This window comes from Rhynchophorus ferrugineus, unplaced genomic scaffold (assembly GCF_030347505.1).
Source record: "Rhynchophorus ferrugineus isolate W39M unplaced genomic scaffold, kcgeb_rfMv2 rfM6, whole genome shotgun sequence".
Classification (NCBI taxonomy): domain Eukaryota; kingdom Metazoa; phylum Arthropoda; class Insecta; order Coleoptera; family Curculionidae; genus Rhynchophorus; species Rhynchophorus ferrugineus.
This window is the reverse complement of record NW_027472585.1, coordinates 14,679,458-14,702,594: the sequence shown is the minus strand read 5'-3', so window position 1 is coordinate 14,702,594 and position 23,137 is coordinate 14,679,458. Positions and strand designations below refer to the sequence as shown.

General features: G+C 33.1%; 3 protein-coding genes across 10 annotated transcripts; 2 read left to right on the top strand and 1 right to left on the bottom strand.

Moving 5' to 3' along the window:
* Positions 1–107: 107 nt before the first annotated feature.
* On the bottom strand, positions 108–20,354 carry LRR (capping protein regulator and myosin 1 linker 1 leucine rich repeat protein). 5 transcript variants are annotated; one of them, XM_076407473.1, is made up of 22 exons: positions 19,994–20,354; positions 19,271–19,368; positions 17,404–17,454; positions 15,204–15,413; positions 14,916–15,145; positions 13,755–14,014; positions 13,503–13,690; positions 13,333–13,410; positions 13,091–13,272; positions 12,652–12,803; positions 12,359–12,598; positions 12,146–12,296; positions 11,899–12,093; positions 11,436–11,840; positions 9,484–9,709; positions 8,393–8,609; positions 8,242–8,321; positions 8,017–8,188; positions 7,733–7,957; positions 7,428–7,667; positions 4,981–5,015; positions 108–1,546 (listed from the first exon to the last, which is right to left on the bottom strand). In XM_076407473.1, exons 1-22 carry the CDS (start codon positions 20,028–20,030, stop codon positions 1,445–1,447), a joined length of 3,774 nt encoding a protein of 1,257 aa, XP_076263588.1. In that variant the 5' UTR covers positions 20,031–20,354; the 3' UTR covers positions 108–1,444. The 5 variants fall into 5 exon arrangements, with proteins under 5 accessions (XP_076263588.1, XP_076263586.1, XP_076263587.1 ...); XM_076407471.1 differs by having other exon boundaries at positions 4,981–5,039; positions 19,994–20,348; XM_076407472.1 differs by lacking the exon at positions 19,994–20,354 and adding an exon at positions 19,521–19,680 and having other exon boundaries at positions 4,981–5,039.
* Positions 10,664–11,413, top strand: Ak6 (adenylate kinase isoenzyme 6). Its single transcript, XM_076407476.1, has 2 exons — positions 10,664–11,071; positions 11,125–11,413. Exons 1-2 carry the CDS (start codon positions 10,765–10,767, stop codon positions 11,379–11,381), a joined length of 564 nt encoding a protein of 187 aa, XP_076263591.1. The 5' UTR covers positions 10,664–10,764; the 3' UTR covers positions 11,382–11,413.
* Positions 20,323–21,894, top strand: vnc (GNAT family N-acetyltransferase vnc). Of its 4 annotated transcripts, none has more exons than XM_076407479.1 (3): positions 20,323–20,461; positions 20,842–21,105; positions 21,489–21,894. In XM_076407479.1, the coding sequence occupies exons 2-3, from the start codon at positions 20,958–20,960 to the stop codon at positions 21,839–21,841; spliced, it is 501 nt and encodes a 166-aa protein (XP_076263594.1). In that variant the 5' UTR covers positions 20,323–20,461; positions 20,842–20,957; the 3' UTR covers positions 21,842–21,894. The 4 variants fall into 4 exon arrangements, with proteins under 4 accessions (XP_076263594.1, XP_076263592.1, XP_076263593.1 ...); XM_076407477.1 differs by having other exon boundaries at positions 20,324–20,461; positions 20,802–21,105; XM_076407478.1 differs by lacking the exon at positions 20,323–20,461 and adding an exon at positions 20,560–20,700 and having other exon boundaries at positions 20,802–21,105.
* The last annotated feature ends 1,243 nt before the right edge of the window (positions 21,895–23,137 follow it).

Sequence of the window (23,137 nt, the reverse complement as noted above, 5' to 3'; positions counted from 1 at the left end):
TCTGGTTTTAAGTTAAAACCACCTTAACAAGTGTACTATAAATTCCTTCTCCAATTCCCATAAAGTATATGATGCTAAATTCAATCTATTACCTAAATAAAACAAAGTTTATCAAGTATGATATAATTTTATTTTAAGTATAAAAAGAATATAACTATAATTGGAAGCATAGTTAAAAGATAAATATTAATTAAAAGTCAAATTACAATATAAATATATAAAAACATAAAAAATAAAAGTCATCACTAATTTAAACAGGGTCCATGTAAATTTTCACTTTCGAATATAAGTTGGAAGAAAATAATTTCATACAATAAAGCGCTGAAGCATTAAACATATAATATATATAAATATAAAAGGTGGTAAATAAAAAAATAATTTTATTCCTATATACAGAAGGAAGTGGTGATGGAGATAAAGTATCCATTTCTCCGTTCTAATTTTACATTTACAATACTTTTAAGGGAAAAACGTCTATAATTTTTATCACAAATATCAAAATGAAAAAATATAATAAGTTCAAAAACTGATTACCCCACTATATGAGTAATTTTATCTTAATAATATGTGTAGAGTCCGTTGAAACCAGATGGAAAAAAATTGAAAGCAACAATATTAACCGCTAGTATAACATAATAATGATATGATGATTTTGATCATTAAACCGAAAGTTAATGATTTGCAGTTGTCGGAGTATGAGTATCTTACGTTAACCGACAAACAAGTAATACTAAAGACTGGCACACTGGTCTGAAATGAGAGCGTGTAGAAGAAAACCTTAATGAGGAAATTATATCAACTTCTTTCTTTCAATTGGAATGATTAAAAATATACGATTCTGTTCAGTCTATGAGAAAAATCACAATAACATGAGAGAAAGAGATGGAAAAACAACTTACATATCGGATTTACTCTACATGTGATTATCAATACAATAATAAAACATTTCACTATTAGATAATCTGTTATGTTGTGCTCCTAAAAATCTATTGCACAGGAAACGAGAAAGTCGAGTGAATCACAACGACTTTCGAAATTCTCAATGTTTAAAAACCATCAAAAAGTGTCACCCTACAAAAAACCGACAAGTTTCGTACCAACATCTTGGCAGTCAAGTAAACGGTAATATCACTTGATGTCAGACCCATTCAGAGTTCATAAAAAAATGCGAGAACTTTGAATGAGTATCCTACAAATTACGCCCTACAAAATTTAAATATTTCTCATCAGAAAATAGATGACTAATATAAAGCCAAGGTAATAAAAATACAAGGAAGTGTTTACTTCACCAATCTACAATAATAACTCTTCAGCTCCAAAAAAAAACGACAAATGGTTTCAAACCTCCGATCGGTTAGGTCAACCAGGCATCTAGTTTGAGGATCGACGACGCCTTGATTGTTCCGATCAAAGGATTGCCAAATGCCGGCATTAATCTTGCAGCTTATCTAACAGTATGTGCATCCTCCCTTGAGCTACAGTTAAAATTGCTATCTCTTCTTTCTTGGTTAGTAGACGAGGACTGGCCTGGTTTAGTTATTATCCCCTGTGTTGAAAATATAAGCATTAATGTTTTTTTCTTTTTTCCAGCAGGCATTTTCAGTTGACAAAAAAATAGTATTATAATTTCGCTATTAGACCTTATCAATTTTTTGTATTGACTAGTTACTTTTTGATCCTATAGCTATGAGATTGTTTTGTTGTATCATGTATTTAACCCATCAATTAAGCGAGTTGTTATTGTTATTACAGTAGAATATATTGGGTGTATGACTTAATTTTTACAGATTCTTCATCAAATTAATTTCACAGAAAAACAAAACGTTAAGTTATCTCTCAAATAACATCACAAAAAAGTTGTAAGCTTTAAGGTGATAAAGTCATCGAATTGATATTGTTTTGAACGATCGTTTTTGGAGGACCCATAACAGGACTTTATTCGGATGGGACCAGGTTTGATAAAGGGCACTTTCTGATGAAGTCATTTGCACATTTTGCTCACATGTAGCTATAACAGCTTTTTGTGCCTTGGTCCATCTGAGAGTAGGTTTTGTTAAAATAAACACTAAAAAGCACACAAAGATCTCATCGGGTAACTTTTCGCAATATGTTTAATAACTTCAATAGGTTGGGGACTGCCAAATATAGCTCGGTGAATATACACAATACAGTTTGAGTCCCTGGATTCAATATATATCTGACCATACATACAAGTAAACTACACACCATGTTTTCTACAGATAAGTACATATAGTGTTTTGGTTTAGGTTTAACAGGTCAATTGAAAAGTCCCCGGTCTACCATAATAAAGCATATTCTCTTGGCAAAATTAGTATTTTTTTATTCAACATAATTCCCTTCAAGGGTGATACACTGATTATAGCGACCCTCCAACTTTTCGATACCATTTTAGTAGTACGATTTGTTCATTGTTTCAAAATAGGCCTCAGTTTCGTCGATCAACCACGAAAATTTCTTCCCAGCGAGCATTCTTGTGAGGTCTGAGAACAGGAACTAGTCGCTGGAGGCCAGATCTGAAGAATACGGTGGATGAGTAAGCAATTAGAAGCCCAATTCATGGATTTTTCACACGGTGCATTGTCTTGGTAAAGCAGCACTTTCCTTTTCTTCAAATGCGGCCGTTTTCGCCGATTTCGTCCTACAAACGGCCCAATAACGCTATGTCACAACGCAATAGTCGTGTGACAATAGCCTTCCTTTTTCAAGGTAGTCAATAAAAATTATTCCATGCGCATCCCAAAATACAGACGCCATAACCTTGCCCGCCGATTGTTGAGTTTTCCCATGCCTTGGTGTAGAGAACCGCTTCATCGTGTGCAGTCCATTCGGATGACTGTCGATTGCATTTCAGAGTGAAATGATGTAGACATGTTTCATCCATTGTCATATATGGAGGCAAAAACTCGGATTTATTACGCTTGATCATCTTCAAACACTGCTCCGAATCATCAACTCGTCGTTGTTTTTGGTCAAAAGTGAGCTCGCGCGGCACCAACTTTGTACAGAGCTTTCTCATACCCAAATGTTCGTGAATGATATGATGTACACGTTCAGTTGATATCTTTAGAGTATCTGCTATTTCATTCAGTTACAATTTATGGTCATTCAAAATCATTTTGTGGATTTTTTTAATGTTTTTGTCGGTAACAACCTCTTTTGGGCGTCTACTGCGTTCACCGTATTCGGTGCTCATTTCACCACGTCTAAACTTAGCATACCAATCCTTGATGGTTGATTTTCCTGGGAAAGTGTCCGGAAACTCAGCATCAAGCCAAGTTTTTGCTTCAACTGTATTTTTTCCCTTCGCAAAGCAATATTTTATCAACACGCGAAATTCCTTTTTATCAATTTTTTCGTAATAACAAAAGTTGCTTGACTCAAAATGCCATAATTCACAAACTAATGCTCCGGCAGCTGTCAAATTTATACACGCATCTTTTGAGGGTTAATTACTAACAAAAAATATATATGGATTTAATTATAGTAGCGCCACCTATGTGCCACGCCGGGTATATTTCAATTGACCTGTTAGATTGTGTATGGCCAACATTCCAAGTATCGATACGCATATTCCAAGTTTTTAAAAAAAGGGAGTTGGAATTAGCTGCTTAATTGGCTTAGGCTATATCTAGGCGAGATGTAAGCTCTTGCATCTTGCGTTGAATCGTCATCCGGAAGAGCTTATCATTTCGCATCATCACCTCTAAAATATCAGTATCATGAACACTACAAATTGACTCGCACAATTTAAAAGTATTTTTCAGTAACAGAATTTGTAAAGAAAGCAGAACGCCTACATAAACTTTGCCATTACGATATGTTATGCAAGGCTTATAAACTAGTAGCATGGTGTTCATTAAATATAAATTTAAGCTCAAAGAAAAATCTGCAATAATTAAGTCATCATTTCTAAACAACTAAATTGACGTGTTTAAGAGCTTCAATTATGTATTTTGGATATAAACAAACAAAAATAATTTTACTGCTAACGTCATAAAACTATACCGAATTATATCTAACCACCACCACGCAAATTAATACCTTTCCACAAAAACATAAACATATATTTCACTCCCATAAATGTATAGCTTAATACATAAAGGCAATCATCATAGCTGAACCTCATTAACCAATCATCAATGATAACATTTTTAGATAACCCAAATGTATTAACTTAGATTAAAACTACGGTTAACGCCGAAACAAGTGAAAAGCAACTTTGGTGCGGACCAGATGCATCACTCTAGCTTCAAATGATTATCAAGCCAATTACCGATTAATGATCTAGTGATCGCAAGGTTTCGTTTGTTCCTCACAAATAGCAAATGATATGACAGTCAACTATGTTAATACAAGGTGTGTTTAAAAAGTATCGAGCCTCTGGAACGCAATTTTGCAAGTAACTTAGGAAACAAAAAGTTGCCCAGACAAACAAATCACAGAAGTGTTAGGTTTGGCTTGCTACCAATTTTTAATTATATCTTCAGATCTCATCATTTCTTCTGCACGTTGTTATCAACGACAAATCATCTCCGTATTATTCATGTGCGGCAGTTTTTGAAGCGACCGCTCCATTATCGTTCCCGAAAGACTGTCGTGTTCTGTGGAGTCCTGAAATTGGTATTGTCAAACTCTTGTCAAAATTATATGAAATATTATAGGTCAACTTCAAACAATCAATATATATTTTCATTAGTTGTCAGCAAGTAACCATTCCTGCGGATGGGAAAAATTGCGACTTCGCATGAATATTACCTCCTCTGTATATACACTGTGGAAAGTCTTCATTCACTTGAGTGGGAAAAATAAGCTTCAATACATTCTAAACACACCTCGAATATGAATTAAACTATGAACAAATGAAGGCTTTACGATCACGGTGTGAATGTGTAAAATCAAATTGAAAAAAAATTTAAAGAAAACAAAAAATAGACACTAACAAAACAAAAGATAAATTACCTTATACCGGGACAAAAACTTGAAATCGCCCCTGTCTGGAAAATAACTCTGTAAGATTCCTTGAAAAAGGGAAAAAAGAAAACATAAAAGTATATAAATGAACGAATAAAGAAAACTAAATACAAACTAAACGTTACCCTAGAACAAAAATAGATATGTGTGAAAATAGATATGTCATGTATGTGTTTTTATTTATCACAAAAGACGTGAGCAATGGGTACAATGGGATTTTTAGTTACTTTGTTCTCCATCGCAGACATCTTTGAAACAAACCAATGTGTTTTTATCAACATTGTGCAGAATGAAGTAACTAACTTTTATAGACTACATTGTAAGACAGAATACTGCTGGATCTCCTCACGTACATTTCGGTATGCTTTATTTAGTTAGAAAATTACAACACTTTTTTTATTGGGGTATTTTAAACTATTTATGATTGCTTATGGTCATTTATTTTTATTATTAAATATCACCAACCACCACTAAAGACCACTTATGGAAAAATTATGGATATGAAAATTTGGAAAAAAAATTGTCGAATACCAATAAATACATGTATAGGGTATGGTAGACAGCAGAAACCATAAAAAAGATAAGTATTAGAGTACAGTTAGTATGCTTTAGAAACTGTTTGGTAAATTTAAAGATTGCAAAATAACGTAAATAAAGTAAAGTTTAACCTAATCTGCTGAGAATACAACTGCAAAATCTACAAAAAAGTGTAAGTAATTAATGCCAGTAGATAACACAAGAAACACTTCACATATTTGAAGTAACTGGAACTACAATATATACTTCAAGTTTGAAGAGAAAGTATACTAAAGATATTTGAATAAAGCAAACACAGTGCAAAAGCCAATGCAAGATTGAATAAGACAATACTCTTCCAAATAGTAATCATAAAAAAGTAAATACACTCGATATGATAATGATAATTCGTCAATTAGGCCAACAGGAATCAAAAAATTCATTATAATAGTAACGCATAAAAATATATCAAAATATATTGATTATTTTTGTTTTTATTCATGTTTTGTCTAGTTTTTTATTTTAAAGTGAAAATGACTGATTTTCTTAATTCTCTTTAAAATGACTCATATTTGTTGGGACGTAATTACGTTTACATATATTTTTTTAAAAAATTTAACTTTTAGTTTAAGAAAATTATAATATTTTTTCTTTTATATAGTTTAGGGGTTTAATCCAATAGACCATTTAACTGTTTTTATAATAGTTGTGACATGAGAAAACAGTTATAACTTGCGACAATATAAAATATCGCATTATATCGAATGTTTGGTGAAGCTAGGTCAAGATAAGAAAGGCACCCAGCAAATAGAAAACTAGCAAAAGCGTGTCTTATCGGCTCGTAGTTGAGTGTTCCGAATAATGGAGGTTCAAGACACCTTATGGTGGCTATAACCATAAAATTCAAGAAAGCCCGAGATTGTGGAATTTTCGACTATTTCGTAAAAATTTTCTAGCTAGAAGAGTCTTTCCCTCCCGGAAATTCTGGACAAATCGGGATACAGAAAAGGGTTTCTTGAACCAGCCTTCTCAGCCATCACAAAATACCAGAGGCAAGAGCTTGGATGATAAAACACGATGCATTGAGAACGAGAATCAGAATTGGCAAAATAATTAGGGATAATTAAAGAACTAAGAACAGAATATTATAATTAACAAGTCAATTGAAAAGTCCCCGGCCTACCATAGTAAAATATTTTTTGTTTCACCACGTTTAAACTTAGCATACCAATCCTTGATGCTTGATTTTTCCGGGGCATATGAACTTAATTCTAGTAGCGTCATCTATGTGTCAGGCCGGGGACTTTTCAATTGACCTGTTATATCAGAATCAGAACTAAGAAGAACAACAGAAATGATACAAATAAATAATTAATTAAAGCATTACGGATAATTGAAGAAGTAGCGAGAATAATAGAATTAAAAGAGTTACTCAACCAATAAGAACAGTAAAATTCTCGTATGTCGCGTGTATAATCATCAGTTGGGTTCGGTGGGGGAATCAGTAATATCCTAAACCAGAAAGACAATTTAGTTAGTAATTTCCATCCGATTCATATTTCTTTCACCATTACGTATCGATTTAACACGTTTAATTGTATATATTTTTATATTATTAATTTAAATAAATAAACTCGTCTTTGTGCATTATTTTCCGTAAAGAAAATAAATTGTATTTTATTTGCAACATTATTTTCTGTCCTTAATAACTCAACACATATTATGATCTAAAACAAAAACAAAATGAAATGTACACTCACAGATCCACTAAGCTTTCTGCTTTATAATGTCGTCTGCATATATATATATTCTAGATATGCTGGTGCTTTTAAAGGTAAGCGGACATTCCACATACACCGGTGCACAAGCCACATTTAACATACAGAGAGCAATGGACAATAGAGGATCACCATACATACCACTTCGCTTCAGTTTAATGTCTTTGGCGATCTTTCGATCGATCGAACTGGATTCGGAACTGTCCAAGGCCTCTGCGGAATCCGGAGTGTTACCCGTCGAGTTATTCGGCGAGGAACCGTCGCTCAGCAGGCTTAAATCCGCCGATTTCGATTCGGTATTGTTCACCATTGACCACGGCCGCGGTTTCTGTGCGATCGCTGGCGTCGGTTTTAACTTCAGTTTGGATGGATCCGAATTTTCTGGGAATAATTTCGCAATGTAAGATTTTACATTATTTTACACCGTACTAATGTATATAAACAACCTTTAAAACTATCCGGGGACACACGTTTGGATAGGGTACTACTGGGTGAATGGTCAAACGTGCTCTCGGTCGCCAAGCTGCCCTCGCTGCTTTCCTGACTTAGCAGACTATCCCCGGTCAGGCGTCGACTGAGCGGCGAATCGCCAGCATTCTTACGCATCATCGATGGTGAACATTTCTCCAAATTATCGGTGGAACGAGATCTAGGTGTGGGGGTCATTAAACCTAGAAGATTTCAAAATTATCGTTACTCTACGAGACATAAATAACTCGGTTCGCATCACCTCTTAACAATGGTGAGTTCCGACTTAACTTGGGTGTCTTCCGATCCTCGCTTAAAATGGGAGACGAATACTCGTGATTCGGACTACCGTCTAAGTGGAACGAATGACAGTCGTCCGATGTCGGTGTGACTGAACCAGGACGGAAAAATGTGTCTAAACCCTCGACCAAGTCCTGAAAAGCATACGTTAAACAGGCGAAATTACTTAATGCTATTTTGCACCCACTTGTGAAACTAAATCGGTTACGTCTGGGGGTTTGACGACGGGCCTCGTAGGAGCTCTGGTCTTGGCTCTTCTTGGACGTCCTGCAATAATTTATACAAGTTCGTTATTATCGTCTTCCGTCTTATACGTATAACATGTGAGATGAACTAACCTTTATTTAGGAAAATTCCTTTCACTAGGTGTTGTAAATGATAACTAGTGTTGGGCAATTCGGTAACGGAGTCTTCCTCTTCACTGTTTCGTGGAAGAGAAGGTAATAGGCTAGGTATATCATCAGCCGATAAGCCTTCAACGCTATCAACAACTGACTTAGGCCTTAGTTTACGATTATGAACACTTTTGCGTTTTATGGACAGATGGGGTGTGGCCTATTATGGGATATTGAATCAACATTAATTGGTTTAACCATTTACTACGCTACTATTAAACAAAGGTGGACATTGATTCGTTAATCCATTAATCGATTTTCCTTTAGCTTTAGTCGTGGTTGTTTACCGGCATTCTGTGATTATAACTATGAGTCAAATGAACGAACTGTGACTTGGCGAAACGGAATCATCTATTTTCATCATTTATTACATATTTCATAATTTTATCATTTAATTACATCCAATATCTATGTTTTCTGTCTGCCGGTAAAGCAAATAAATTCCGAAATATTGGGTTTTTCAAGCAAAAACAAATCTGATTAAGCGCTTAGTTATCAGCATGGCTTTCAAAACTGCAATGACCGTGTCTATGAATTCAATGCAACATAACCCTGCTATCCGTCTAGTATTCTGTAAAATATACTTTTTCTATAAGCAAATTACTTTAAAGGCCAAATCGTCATTGCTCTCAATAATAACTACATTTATACTATATAAGATAGCGGTAAATATGTGTGTTTATTTATTAATATTAATTTGCCCACTTGTTTTCGTTTTATTTACATACGTATCTCAGCCTAAAAGCATTTATAAGTTATTGATGCTTAACTTTTACAGCTTAATTGCTTTTGTAAATGTATCAAAAATTTGATTAATACCTTAGAAATTATTGGAATTAACTTTGTAATTAACAAAGCTATATTTTGGATTAACTGTGCTCACCTATACTGTTGATAAAGTGTGAAAAAGTTTCAAATATTCCACAAAACATTTTTACTTACAAGATTAAGATACTCCAGTAACTGCATGGAAAGCGTGTCAAATATTTTAATTTTATTTATTATCAAAGTAAAAATACATAATCATTACTCACCAAAGGCGAATGGTCGCTGATGTGACTGGTACTATCTGTTATTGACATATCGCTGGCCCCATGCCTAGAACTATCAGTACTGCTTAATCTGGATCTTCTAGGCGGGGAATCTATTCTAATTGCGCTCTCATCGCCAACTAAAATCTTATAGCTTTGCATCAGCGCTTCATAAACCTCGTCTGTAACTTGCTCTGAGAGCTGTGAAGCGACCATTAAATTTAATTCCCTGAAAATCCGTGAAATATTAATCATCTCTCGTACAATGAGATTATGGTATCAATAAAATCAAGTAATCTTCCGTGTTACAACGAAAAACGAGAATTCCAGGCGTTTATTGTTCATAACCATCGTTATGAAAGACGTTAGAATCGAATTTAATATTGTACAATACTACTTTTTATTTACAAATTCACCTTGTGTATATTTGTATTTGCGACATTCGAAAAGTAGGCTTAAAATGAACGCAACACTATGTAAAATATTGAAAGAAATTAAATGTTAATTATATCTAACAAATGATTATACATGTATATTTTTCCCTTTAATTTACACCCACTAGCTTTCAAGTACAAAAAATAAAAGTGAGCTAATTTCACGTAAACTGCTCTTTTGAATTAGCTTGTTTAATAAATTTATTGCAAATAATTTAATTGTATACCTTCTATAAGTAAATCTAGGTTGGCTAGAATAATTTTGTCAACTATTTTAATAATTAATATCAGACTTTATCAACAATTAATCCACCAGGCGCAGTCGGACTTAGCTAATAACGTAAAACAGTTTAATATGACTGATATGATATATACAAAGTCCCAATTCTTACATTAAATCCTTTAATCAATTAAATACATAACTGATATACATAATTCAATCATTTTAAAATTAAACCGCCTTTAATATGATTAGTGTGAAGTCAGCAGAGAAATAACAGAAACAGGGATGTTACAGACTGAGAAAAATATCGATATTTTTAAACATTCTTAAAAGTACAAAAAAATACAACTTTAAAGGATTATTAAATTATCCTCAACTTTGTTATTTTAAGAAATATACAAAAATATCAATCAATAAAAACCTGATATTATTTTCGAAAAATATTGATATAAGTATATCAATAATTTTATTCATTAAGACATCGATATTTTTCTACATCTCTAGAAAGAATGACAGATGTTAAATTATACAAAATTGAGGTTATGTAGTTTTGTTTTACATATTTTATTAGTTGTTATTTAGTTAATGCTTTGTAGTTACTATACGAAAGAAAAACAACCGTAAAATATGGATGATAGTATTGAAATGGATTGTGCGCCAGCTGTACCTAATATTAAGAGGGAAGCTCCAAATATTTTAATAACTGGCACACCGGGCGTAGGAAAATCGACTTTATGTAGAATGCTCGCTGAAACTACTGGAATGCAATGGTTAGAAATATCAAAAATAGCTAAAGAAAACAATTGTTTGGAGGAGTACGATGAGGTGTATCAATGTCCAGTGCTAGATGAAGATAAATTAATGGACGGAATGGAAGAGGCAATGTGCCAAGGTGGAAACATAGTAGATTATCACAGTTGTGAATTTTTTCCGGGTATATTAATCTCATTTGCATATGTATAATATTTTAAGAATTAGCAATTTTAGAAAGATGGTTTGATGTGGTATTTGTATTGACTACTGATAATACTACATTATATGACCGATTAACAAGTAGAGGATACACTGGAAAAAAACTGCAAGATAATGTGGAATGTGAGATATTCCAAGTAATATTAGACGAAGCAAAAAATTCATATAAAGAAGAGATAGTGCATGAAATCCAAAGCATAACACCTGAACAACTTCAAGAGAATATTGAAAAAATATGTCTATGGATACAACAATGGTTTGAAACTAATTAAGCTTAAATATAGGTCTATGAAATAACATCAAATAGTTGTTTTGGAAACACTTACCTTAACCTGTTCATAATATCTACCCCAGCCTGGTGTTTAACACAACTTGTTACATAATCCAAAGGTATTTGTTTCTTCTTTTTGCATTCACTTTTGATCTCTGTAACAGTTTGTTCATTTCTTAATACATAGGGACATTGCTCCTTACATGTCTTCAACATTTTATCTATAATAACTTGAATACTATCACAAACACTGTTGAAGATTTCTTTAGATACTTGTTGCAGCTTCTCTTCAACTGGGTGCTTATCATTGCGATGTTGAGCAACTTCTTGCAAACGTACTAGCAGCTGCTTGCAGTTTTCTGCATCTTGAATGACATCATTCGCATGGTTTATATCATTGTTTGAAGATATGGTGTCATTTCCAAAAGATTTTATTGCTTCCTGGGTTTGTGACACTAATCTAAAATTGAGGATAAGGAATTAATACTAATAAATATGTAAGAAAAATAAATAATTACCTATCCAGTGCTTGTTGTTTTGAAGTCAGCAAGAATCCTGGTTGTAGAGAGGTGTGTTTTGTACTTTGTTTCTTAGAACAAACATTTCGGTTGAGCTGATCCTGTATTTTTCTCATCAAGATATCTGTTCTTTCTGCAGATGCTTTCATACAGGGTGTCACATCAAATATAGGGAATGGAATATATTGCAAGGTCCTAAAATGAATCAAGATACATAATATATTGGACAGCATTAATTTATATTTACCTATTGCTCTCTAAAGCATAGGCTATATCATTGTAACCCTGTAAAGTTATATTATTTCTATCTAAAACAATTGTCCTTAATTTTCCATTAATTTGTAATGCTTTTGCTAATAATCTAGCACCAGAATCGCCAATTAGATTTCCACTTATATCTAAAAATTGAGATATTTATCCCATATAGACCTGGGCAAAATTACCAAAAACACAATCATACCTAGAACTTCCAAAGACTTGTTATCCCCTAAGGCATTTAAGAGATTAAATAGGTCCGACCTTAATCTACAATCAGGGATAATTAAGCTCTGGAGAATGCAGTCATCCTCCTGAATAACTTGAACAACCGCGTCCATAATCAACGACATGTGTTTCTTCATGCTTCGGCCCATGTTTAGATGCTTCAACGATTTATTTTTACTTATAGCTAAGACTACATTGCATAAATCCGAGTCCATATCTAAAAGAGTGTTGTATAGTTTTATAGTCAAAGGATCTAATGGGCAGGCTTACTATTATCGGAAATATCCAGACTAGATATACACCTAACACCATGAACACAAGACTCCAGAACATGGGCTCCTTGACTACCCAATCCATTGTTACTTATATCTAAGTTCATTTCTTTGGTAAATTCGTTACATGCTAGGCCTAACAATAAATTCCTTAAAAAACACATCAAATAAACATTTTTCCTTTGTATTACGATCAGTACTGAGAAATATCAAATGAATAACTTCATATTCATTCCCCCAAAAAGGGAACACATGAAGGAAATTGTCAATATTTATGTTGTTTTAGTAGTTTAATCACTTTTAGTTTAATATATTTAAATTTGAATTCAAGCAGTAGCTGAATATTTTCATTTGATTACTTATGAAGTTATTCAATATCATAATTTTCATTCAAATATTCTCAACACTTGTTGAGATTTAGAAAACAAAAAACATACTTTAAAGCTTCTTGTGGCAACTTGCAATGGGACATATTTAAATATTTCAGGTTAAGGGTGGTGCTAAAGAACTGTTTGAATGAAATGGGAGCTTCTTTACTTTTTTTGCTACTGAACGGGTTTCTTGCCACATTTAAGTGTACCAAGTTCGTAGTACAACCTTTTACAAGAGCACCAAAAAGCTACAAAAAAATAACATCAGGTTTCCTCAAAAATATTTCCGATAAAAGATTCGTACTTACATTTTCAAGTATAACATCAGTGGATGAAATATCAATATACTGTAAAGCATTAGCCTGTGAAAGCAAATTATGCAAATGCTAAAACACAAATTACATACATTAAACAGATTGTTTCTTTTTCGATATATATATATATATATATATATATATATATATACAGGCAGTCTTACACTTATATCATCCTTAAGACTATTTCCACTCAAATTGAGGTAGGTCAAACTATTGAAATTGATGGTGTTCCCACAAATTGCGTTCGCGACATTATTAACTCCTTTGGAGCTGAGTCCACAATGCGATACATTTACGTGAACGACTCCCTTACTTAATCTATTTATACACTGACTTAAATATGAAGCACCTAAAACGCAAATAATATTAATACTGGAGGTATGAAGGAGATTGGACGAGAAAAACAAACCAACCTTTATCTTCGATTGGATTAAAAGATAAATCAATGGAGTGCAGCGCCGAGTCGGGATTGAGCTTGAGTGTGTTTGACAATTTGTTCACGAAATCGGACTTCAGTCCTAAATTGTCCATATAGAGCTCCTCTAGGTTTAATGATTTTCTCAACATGTGCAGAATTTTCTCGATGTTGTCGTGAGAGAGCTTCACCTGATTGGCGCGTAGCTTAGTAAACCAAGTGTTGTACTCTAGCGCGCTTATAACTGGTATTAGATCTCTAAAAATAAGAGGGAATACTTCAAATTCGTTATATATAGAACCAGTGTTAAAGCTAGACTGAATTTCAGTGTTTAAAATAATTTCCAATGTTTTTTTCCATTTCGATTGTATGTTTCATGTTATTTATGATTATCTTTACTTATCTTTAACTAAATATGAATGTATTTTTAATATTCTTATTGGGTGGTAGATCAATATATACAAGATATTATTGAGTTTTTGATAAGTATGTGCATATTCTTTAGTACATATCATAACAACACGGAACAAGTGAGTCATAGAGTGATATGGGTGGAGCATGATTTTTTTTTTCCATTTTCCGCCATTTTTTTTCCACTGTATAACTCAAGAATCAAAAGTTAAATCGAAATTACCATAGCAGCACTCGAGTCCATGGAAAATCATTTTAATTTCTGGGATTATCAGTAAAGTGCGATTATTTGAGCAGAAAAGACAGTAAACATTGTAGACTTTAAAAAACGATCCAAAACAAAGAAAATTTAGTGAAATCAAGAGTAGACTCAAAACTGTGGTCTAATTTGAGAGCAACAATAAACAATAACCTAGGCTTTTCAAAGAGATTATATTTGCAGAATAGATGTTTAACTTTATAGGCAACTTCTGAGAATCCAGATGATACTACTAGAATCGTCTTTTCGAATAGAGCTATGATTATGTTGATACCCTCCCCCCAAAAATGTAGACCGGACAAAATGTAACCTGTTTACTCGATATTTTAATGTATAACACAACGATTACTCAAAAAAATTCTATACTATTTAAATCTCACTTGAAACAGCTCTACAATAACAACACTGGAAATAAGATACCAATTTGGATTCAGTAGGTTCTTCAATACCAAAGAGCAAAAATAACGATTCCTTTTAAAATTAACTTACTTTTGATCTAGGTACTCGAAATCCTTCAAGTTCAACTCCCTTGTGTTCAGGGAGAAGTATATATTGTCGATGTCCCATGCGACTTCGTCACGATAGGTCATGCCATGGTAATCGCAGTAGCAAGCGTACTGCGTCGAAAATCCGCCACATGGGCCCACCTCTCTTCGACTGCTCGCTATTGCCTCTAAATCCCGTAACTGTTGAAGCCTGGAGCTCGGAATGACTTCGACCTAGGTTCAGATTTGAGCAGATGATTAATGATAAAACAAAGACCGTGATCGTTTATACCTTTCTGATAATGTGCTGTAATGGCATGGTGGGAAATATATTTCGGATTGCATTGTTTAAAGCTCCTATCATATTGTCCACTTCTGTGCTGCATGTTGAATCTTCGCCAGTTAAGAAAGAGTAAACTTTGTCGTTTATCGTGAGGCTCAGATGATTGCCTCGCTTGCTTTCTAGGGCTTGGATTTCCAGATAATGAAAATGACAATCGATCTGTAAATCACGGAAAAGTTACCTACAGTTTGTAACCGTTAGGCACTAAATATTATAGTCTAAGAGGCCACAAACGCCAGGCTTACGTCGTTCTATCAAAACCAAATCAGCTTCTCTTTTGAATTTTTTTTCTACGGAAATACTCTAACGTACGAGGGTGGTTTAAATATAATGGAGAAAACGCTGTAGGTGGCGCGCATGTACGTTTTGAAAGTCGTGGCTTGAGTATATGATAGCTGGGTCCCTTACGAAGTGTGGCATAGGTTTCGCCGGGAGAGCATGTTTCACGCGCGTGCTACGGAAATGAGTGAACGTCAAGTGCTGACCGCCGTAGCGCAACATATTGTCATTCCTTTTTTTAGTGTGGGAAGCCGTAAAAAAAAAAACGGAAATTTTTCTGCCTTCACGAAATCAGTTCGGTAGTGAGTGCTTGAGTAGGGCTGCCGTGTTTAAATGGGCCAAAGCATTCAAGGATGGCCGCGAAACCGTCGAGAATGAGCCGCATGATCGTCCACCGCGAACCAGCATCACACCAGACAATATTCGCCGCGTAGAACTCATTTTGGAGGACCGTAGGATGAACGTTCAAGACATATCGGCTGAACTAGGCATTACTATTGGTAGTGTAGATTTCATCACCCACGATACACCTTCAATATTGCAAAATAACGGCGCGATGGGTCCCTAAACTTTTGAACTTCGAGCAAAAATTTACGCGGTTGAAAGTTTGTCGCCGTTTGCTGACGTGATTACGAGGTGGAGGGGGGCGGTTTTATAAGGCGAATCTTCACTACAGACGAGACATGGATACACTATTACACTCCTGAAAGCAAGATGTTGTCTAACGAGTGGCGGAAGAAGGAGCGCCAGTTAAAGCGAAGACAACCAGGTTCGCGGGTGAGGTTCTGTATACGGTGTTCTGGGACCGGCGGGGCGTGCTGTACGTCGATTTCATGCGCACCCAACGTACCATTAATGCTGCGTACTACTTTAACCTTCTGAAAACACACGTGAAACCCGCTTATGACTCGAAACGGAGACGCATCCCAGCACGACTCTTCTCCGTGACAACGCGCGCTTCACGCTCGATACAATATCGGAATTATAGTGAGAGGTACTGGAACAGTATTGAACATTGCCATTTTTTTAAAGCTACTAAATATATACAATAGAAAAAAGGATAAGCAATGCTTGGCACATTAATATGCTTTTGATCTGGTTGACTTGATGTCAAGCTAATATTGATATTTTTTATGTTCTTTTAGTCTTTATATAAATAAATAATTCGTTTATTATTAAATTTACACCTTTTTATCTTATATAATTTATCATATATATATATATATATATATATATATATATATATATATATATATATATATATATATATATATATATATATATATATAATAAATAGATTCTTTTTTCTGAACACTTCAGATCCATTATTATTAACTATAAGTGAAAAATGAAATGATGGGAACTAAGAGTAAATTATGTTTTTAACTTTTTTGGAACTATTAGTTTTAGTAGGCTTTATAATAATGTATAAATGTGCTTGATAACTCTACTTGTAATACCTACAGCTTTGATATACATTTGTATTTTTACATGTATTTAAACAGTAAACAGTGTTCGAATAATATATATAAAACTCTTATATTTATAAAGTACTAAGTGCAACTAGATATTATTATATTTTAAAAAGGTTTGCTTTTATGGATATGGCAGTGACATAGATATGTGAATTATCATACCATATTTTAAACGACCTTAAAAAAGCACACTCTATCACTATTGTCATTTTGACATTTGCATTGCTACCTCTGCCATCGTTAAAGCCACTATGGTTAACTTTCCACAATATTATCTGTCCATTTTTGTACTACTGTATTTCCATATAAAAAAAATCTTGGATCAACGGTTTATTAATAAAACACATTTTATGTAAGATAACAGAATTATGATTTTTTTAACAATTTATATTTACCTTTGTTGGCACTTTTGCTATAAGAAGTAGAATTCGGCATGGTGAAAAAACCTGAAAATAATAAATACTATAAGAAACAATAGTACTAATTAAGTTTAAAATGCATGAATAATATTAATAAGTTATACTAAAAACTTCATAAAAACACATTTATATATATTCTTGTATATATTTATTTACATTATATACAGTTAAAAAAAACTTTCAATATAAAGTTACTGATTGTTGAATTGAATGGACAGGAATTCATGTACTTTTAATTACCCACAATAAAAAATCACTGTATATTAAATTCAGTCTTCATATAACTTAGAAATATCTTCATATTGAACACCATCAACTCTTCTTCCTTTTAATAAACCTTTCTCAATTTCAATGCTAACACAAAAGTTTTTCTCATCCAGTTTCAATAATGACGCTATTTCTCCTCTATATGCACCATTAACTACTTTCACTAATTTACCAATGGCTGGAATAACTGTTTCCAAATGTTTCTGGTCCAGTTTCAGTTTCTTTCCACCCTCCAAGAGCTTTACCACTGCTCCATATTTCTCAATGACCTTACGAATAACACCTTTCTGTTTGTAATACTCATCACCCAAACCTCTTGTTATCACTTTAACCACTATACCCTCTGTTAACCAATAGTCCTTCCTGTTCTGCTTCTCTTTATTTGTTTCTTCCATTTCCCTGATCTCATCCAGTGCTGTTTTAACTTTAAATTCACTTTTAATTTTTTTCGTACTTGTGCTAACTGGGTCACCAGGCCTTTTAAAAACCTCTTCTAGTGGTGATGTAGGGATAATCTGCTTTTTAGCCTTTAATTGCAAATCTAACTTTATAGGTTCTTCTTCATTCTCCCGAACAAATTCTGTAAATACAGTTTCTGGAGGAGGGCCTGAACGTTCTAGGGCTGCTTTAATCTGCCTTTCTACAAATTCCAATGTCTTTTCTTCATCATTTTTGTCCATTTTAAGTTTTTTCTTCTTCTTTTCTTCCTTTTCCACAGTTTCTGGACTTCTATCAATGTATGTAATAAACCAACCTAAATAATTTATGCTTTATTATATTTATATATGATTTATTGAATAAAATTACCTACCCTTTTCTGTCTCATCAACAATGCATTGTTCTGTTTTCCCTAACCATTTAACAAAACCTGTTAAAGTTACCCATCTAGTACCATTCATATGAACATGGTCTCTGTCAGAAATGTATTCTTGGTACACCCGATTGGCATTCACTCGTTTACTACCAAATTGTCTTTTCAATATACTGATATATCCTTTGGCAAAGTCAAAGGAGAAATCATCTATGTATCTTTTCGAATTATCAGCAAATAATAGCAACTGCCTTTGATGGGATTCACTCATAGTATGGCATTTAAACCCATTCTCATCTCTGCATTGTTTCTGGCACATTTGGCAATACCAGCGTAATTTTTGAAGGCCTTTTGCCTTCATTTTGTTAGACAAATATTTTGGCGTTCCTACCTCGGCTCTCGGCATTTTGATTAATTATTGTATATTAGGTTTAAAAAAAAATATTAACCCGACATTAACGATCAACAAATATTAAGTAAACACCCACAGTGTTCAATGAAATGTCAAATCTGTCAATCTGACCATGTACTTGTCATCTCTTTTAAGTTTGAAGGTAGAAAAAGGATATTAAAATCTTGGGCTAACTTCATATGAAAGAAATTTTAAAGAAGAAGAAAACAGCTGACAAAATAAATTTTGACAGTAAAAAAACCCTACATTTGAGTGGGAAAATTTAAACGAAGAAAAATTATTGATTTTTTTAGTAGATTTTTCGTATATTACAATTTATTAATAACAAAATCGTATATCATATAAAAACTTACCAGCACCCTATTTTCAGTCTTATCTCCTTTGGTTTCAAGACGAACGACATTTTTGAAGAGGATTTTTACTTTATTGCCCACCGTGGATTTAATACTCTCTGAAATGAAATTTAATTTAAATGTTGAAAAAATATTTTACTTATGTATTAGGCCTGAGCTGCGCCAGCCCTTGTAAAATTCGGAAGGTTCTGTTTACAAATAAAATAAAAAGAATCAATTCATTAATTGAAAATAAAACAGGTTTGTTTACCTTTTTTGCAAGAAAAACATAAATTATTCATAGTAAAAATTGTAACTGCGGAATTAAGGCAAGGAGAAAACACTGTATGTATGTGTTTTCTTTGTGTATGTAGACTAAAAATTAACAAGCATGCATTATTAACCAAGTCAGGTTCAATTTAAAGTAATTTAACATAAAAAAGTTTAGTGTCAGTGGGTCATCCTATAAGATTATTGGATACTTCTATCTTATACAATGAAAAACCACAAATGAATGAATCATATTCATGTATTAGTCAATATGAAATTAAATGAGTAATGTTATAATTTGATAAACATGTAAATAGTTTCATAATACTCCGTTATATGTTAACGGTATATGATAATTCAGTTTGATCAGTTTATTTGATTTTTCAAATTGTTTAAGACACTCCCCTCTCAAGACGTCATTTACACTGTAAACACAAAGTTTTTCCATAATTATAAATGAAAATGGTGTCTTACCGTTCAAATCCTTGGTGAGTTGGGATCGTGTAGACATCACTCAGGTATTTTTGTAACCAACACACATTAATATACTTGACAAAAGAACATTTTTTGTTTTTATTTGAGCTGCAACATCCCAAAATAAGATGGCAACTGTCACTGTCAGTTTTTCGGGTTATTGGGGTGTTGTAAATGGGTCTGACCCTAACATTACTGCCAAAACACGAATTCCCCTAAACCTTTTCAATATGAATACAACACCACCCCAGAACAGGTTTCCAAGAAGTATTGGATAAATAACACTTGTTTTCTCTAGACATTAACATGTGATTGACAAATTCTTCGATCCTACATTCGGCAGGTGTAATTGGAACTGTCCACGAGGTGTATATTTGGTTGCCGCTGTAGATTTTCCATATTTGACAATTTAGGGTCTAAAGCAAGTTTTCTCCAATTTTCCAAATAGAATATTATTGAATTTTTAAGGTAAGGGTTGACTTATATTTTACAAGTTATATTTGATAGATAATTAGTTAATTTGTTGAAAAATAGAACAAAGGAATAGAACAACATGGCGCTATAAATGTACGATCAAGCACTGCCACAATATTTTCATTACGTTATTCAATGTAGTTTTTAGTCTAGAAAAATAATGAAAGACTTATTTTTGGCTGTTTTATCAAGTTTCGTTGCGCTTTGCATTGTTGTATTTTTTGTTGCGATAGGTAAGACAAAGGACTCGTCACAACTAAGGTTAAGCGTGTCTGTCATTGTCATGTATCTTTTTGTAATAAAAAATAATTATGTTTTGTATGTTGATTTTTAGGTTGGTACATTTTGTGGGTATTAATACTTTCTCGCATCAGGTTCATCAGAGATTTACAGAAGACTGCTCAAAACGCTAGAGAGTCCACAGTAGAGGTTAAACCCCATCGCGGTAAAATTAAGAAAACTCGTAAAGACTGATACGAAATCAAGGAAAATGAATATCCGTTGTGCTAGACCTGAAGACCTTATGAACATGCAACATTGTAATCTTTTATGTTTGCCAGAAAACTACCAAATGAAATACTATTTTTATCATGGGCTTAGCTGGCCACAGCTGAGTTATGTAGCGGAAGATGAAAATGGTAAGTAGACCTTCGTATATTCTTTATACTTACAAATATTTTAGTAGGATTTCTTTGTCTATGATTTTATTTATTGACGACTCATGAATTTTTAAAACTTGAGACAGATATGGAAATTAATGGTAATATATTATGTAAATTTTAGTAATTAAGGTATGCATTCATATTCGTATACTAAAATTAACTGTATATGTTTTGTGGTCAGAAGTAATGTTTTAATATCACTTTGCCTCCAAATTTGATTTAGCATCACTAATATTTTGAACAATATTTCGAATAATTTCTATTATTGCAGTAATATAGAACTGGCCAGAATATATTCTCTTTCTTATTTTATTTTTGTTAAAACCTAAAATCTGTAGTAAATTTTTTGTCAATGATAGGTAAAATTGTTGGATATGTACTGGCAAAAATGGAAGAGGATCAAGAAGACTTAAAACACGGACACATTACTTCCCTAGCTGTAAAACGATCTCATCGCCGTCTAGGTTTAGCCCAAAAACTTATGGATCAGGCATCTGAAGCAATGGTAGAGTGCTTCGATGCTAAATATGTATCACTACATGTACGCAAGAGCAATAGGGCTGCTTTAAATTTGTACAAAAATGCTCTTAAATTCGAAACGGTGGAGATTGAACCGAAATATTACGCCGACGGTGAGGATGCATACTCGATGAGGAGAGACTTGTGGGAGTTCAGTAAGAAGAAATCCGAAGGCGTGAAAAATGAAGAGTAAATACTTTTATATTATGATACTAACCTTTTGCAATAAAATATATAATACTGCAATTGTTTTGTCAGTTTTGACCAACTACATTATGTTCCGATTCTTTTTGATTCCTTCAATTCTGGTATATTTAAATCACACTATTTCAATACACAAATTTAGTACTATGGAAGTATATAAATATCCTAGATAATTTTTAAAATATTTTTACGTGTACAATGGGTTGCCACATTTAGCTCTAATATTAATCCTAGAAATAACTTTTCATAATAACAAAACCGTTGACACCTGCAATCAAAGTAAAGATGAGATTGACGAAGGCTGTTTGGATGTTTTTCTTTAAAATAGACAACAACCCTAAATAGCCCAAGAGGCTGACGGGTTTAAATAAATAAATAAAATAGACAACATTTCTGAATCAAATAAAAATTAATGTGTAGTATGTATCTCGACTGTATGGTGGATGAATTTAATTGTTAACAATTTTATCAAAAACTTTTAATAAGGTTTGTGAGATTTAACGATATGTTAGTTGACGCTACAAATATTGTGACAGATTTTGACTAATTTTAAAATACATGTAACTGATAATTAGATATATATGTATTTTATACTGAATAGTGAACAAAATGATATGTAGAAGTAAAAAATATCTGCCTATTCAAATAATATTTAATTAAAATTACTTGTATTCCAGTTAATGAAGTATAACAGGTTGCATACAAATAGTATAACGATTATCGTTTTGTGAGTAATAGAATAAAAAATAGTGTTTTTGTTAGAAAAAAAAACCATAATCTTCAAGAAAAATTCATTGTTCGTATTTTTTATGTAGTATTGGATATCCGGGCCTACACAAAGATAAATATGCGGTCTGTAATAAAATTATTGTTTAACCTGATTGTTGTGAAAACTAAGGCTTCTAGATTTTTGAAAAATAAAAGAAATTCTATATTTTTTATTGGAGTTATGTTTTGATATTTCGCGTTTATTTTACAATGTATTATAATGAAATCGAAAGAGAACGTGTGCTTTATGTGTTTAATGCTGTCGTAACCGAAACGCGAAAAAACCTTCATAATTTTTCAGCTGTTAATAATCCGATTACAAAACGATGAAGTTCTTAATGGACACTGAAACTAGGCTATGACTTCCTATTCCATCGGTACCGATGCCTTTGCGGCGCATCAGTACCGAACCAAACTGACAATTCATCGATGATAACGCATTGAGTTCATCTTGATAGATACGGAGCATTATTCGAAAACAATGAAACATCGGGGGATTCAACCGCAGCAGGAAAGG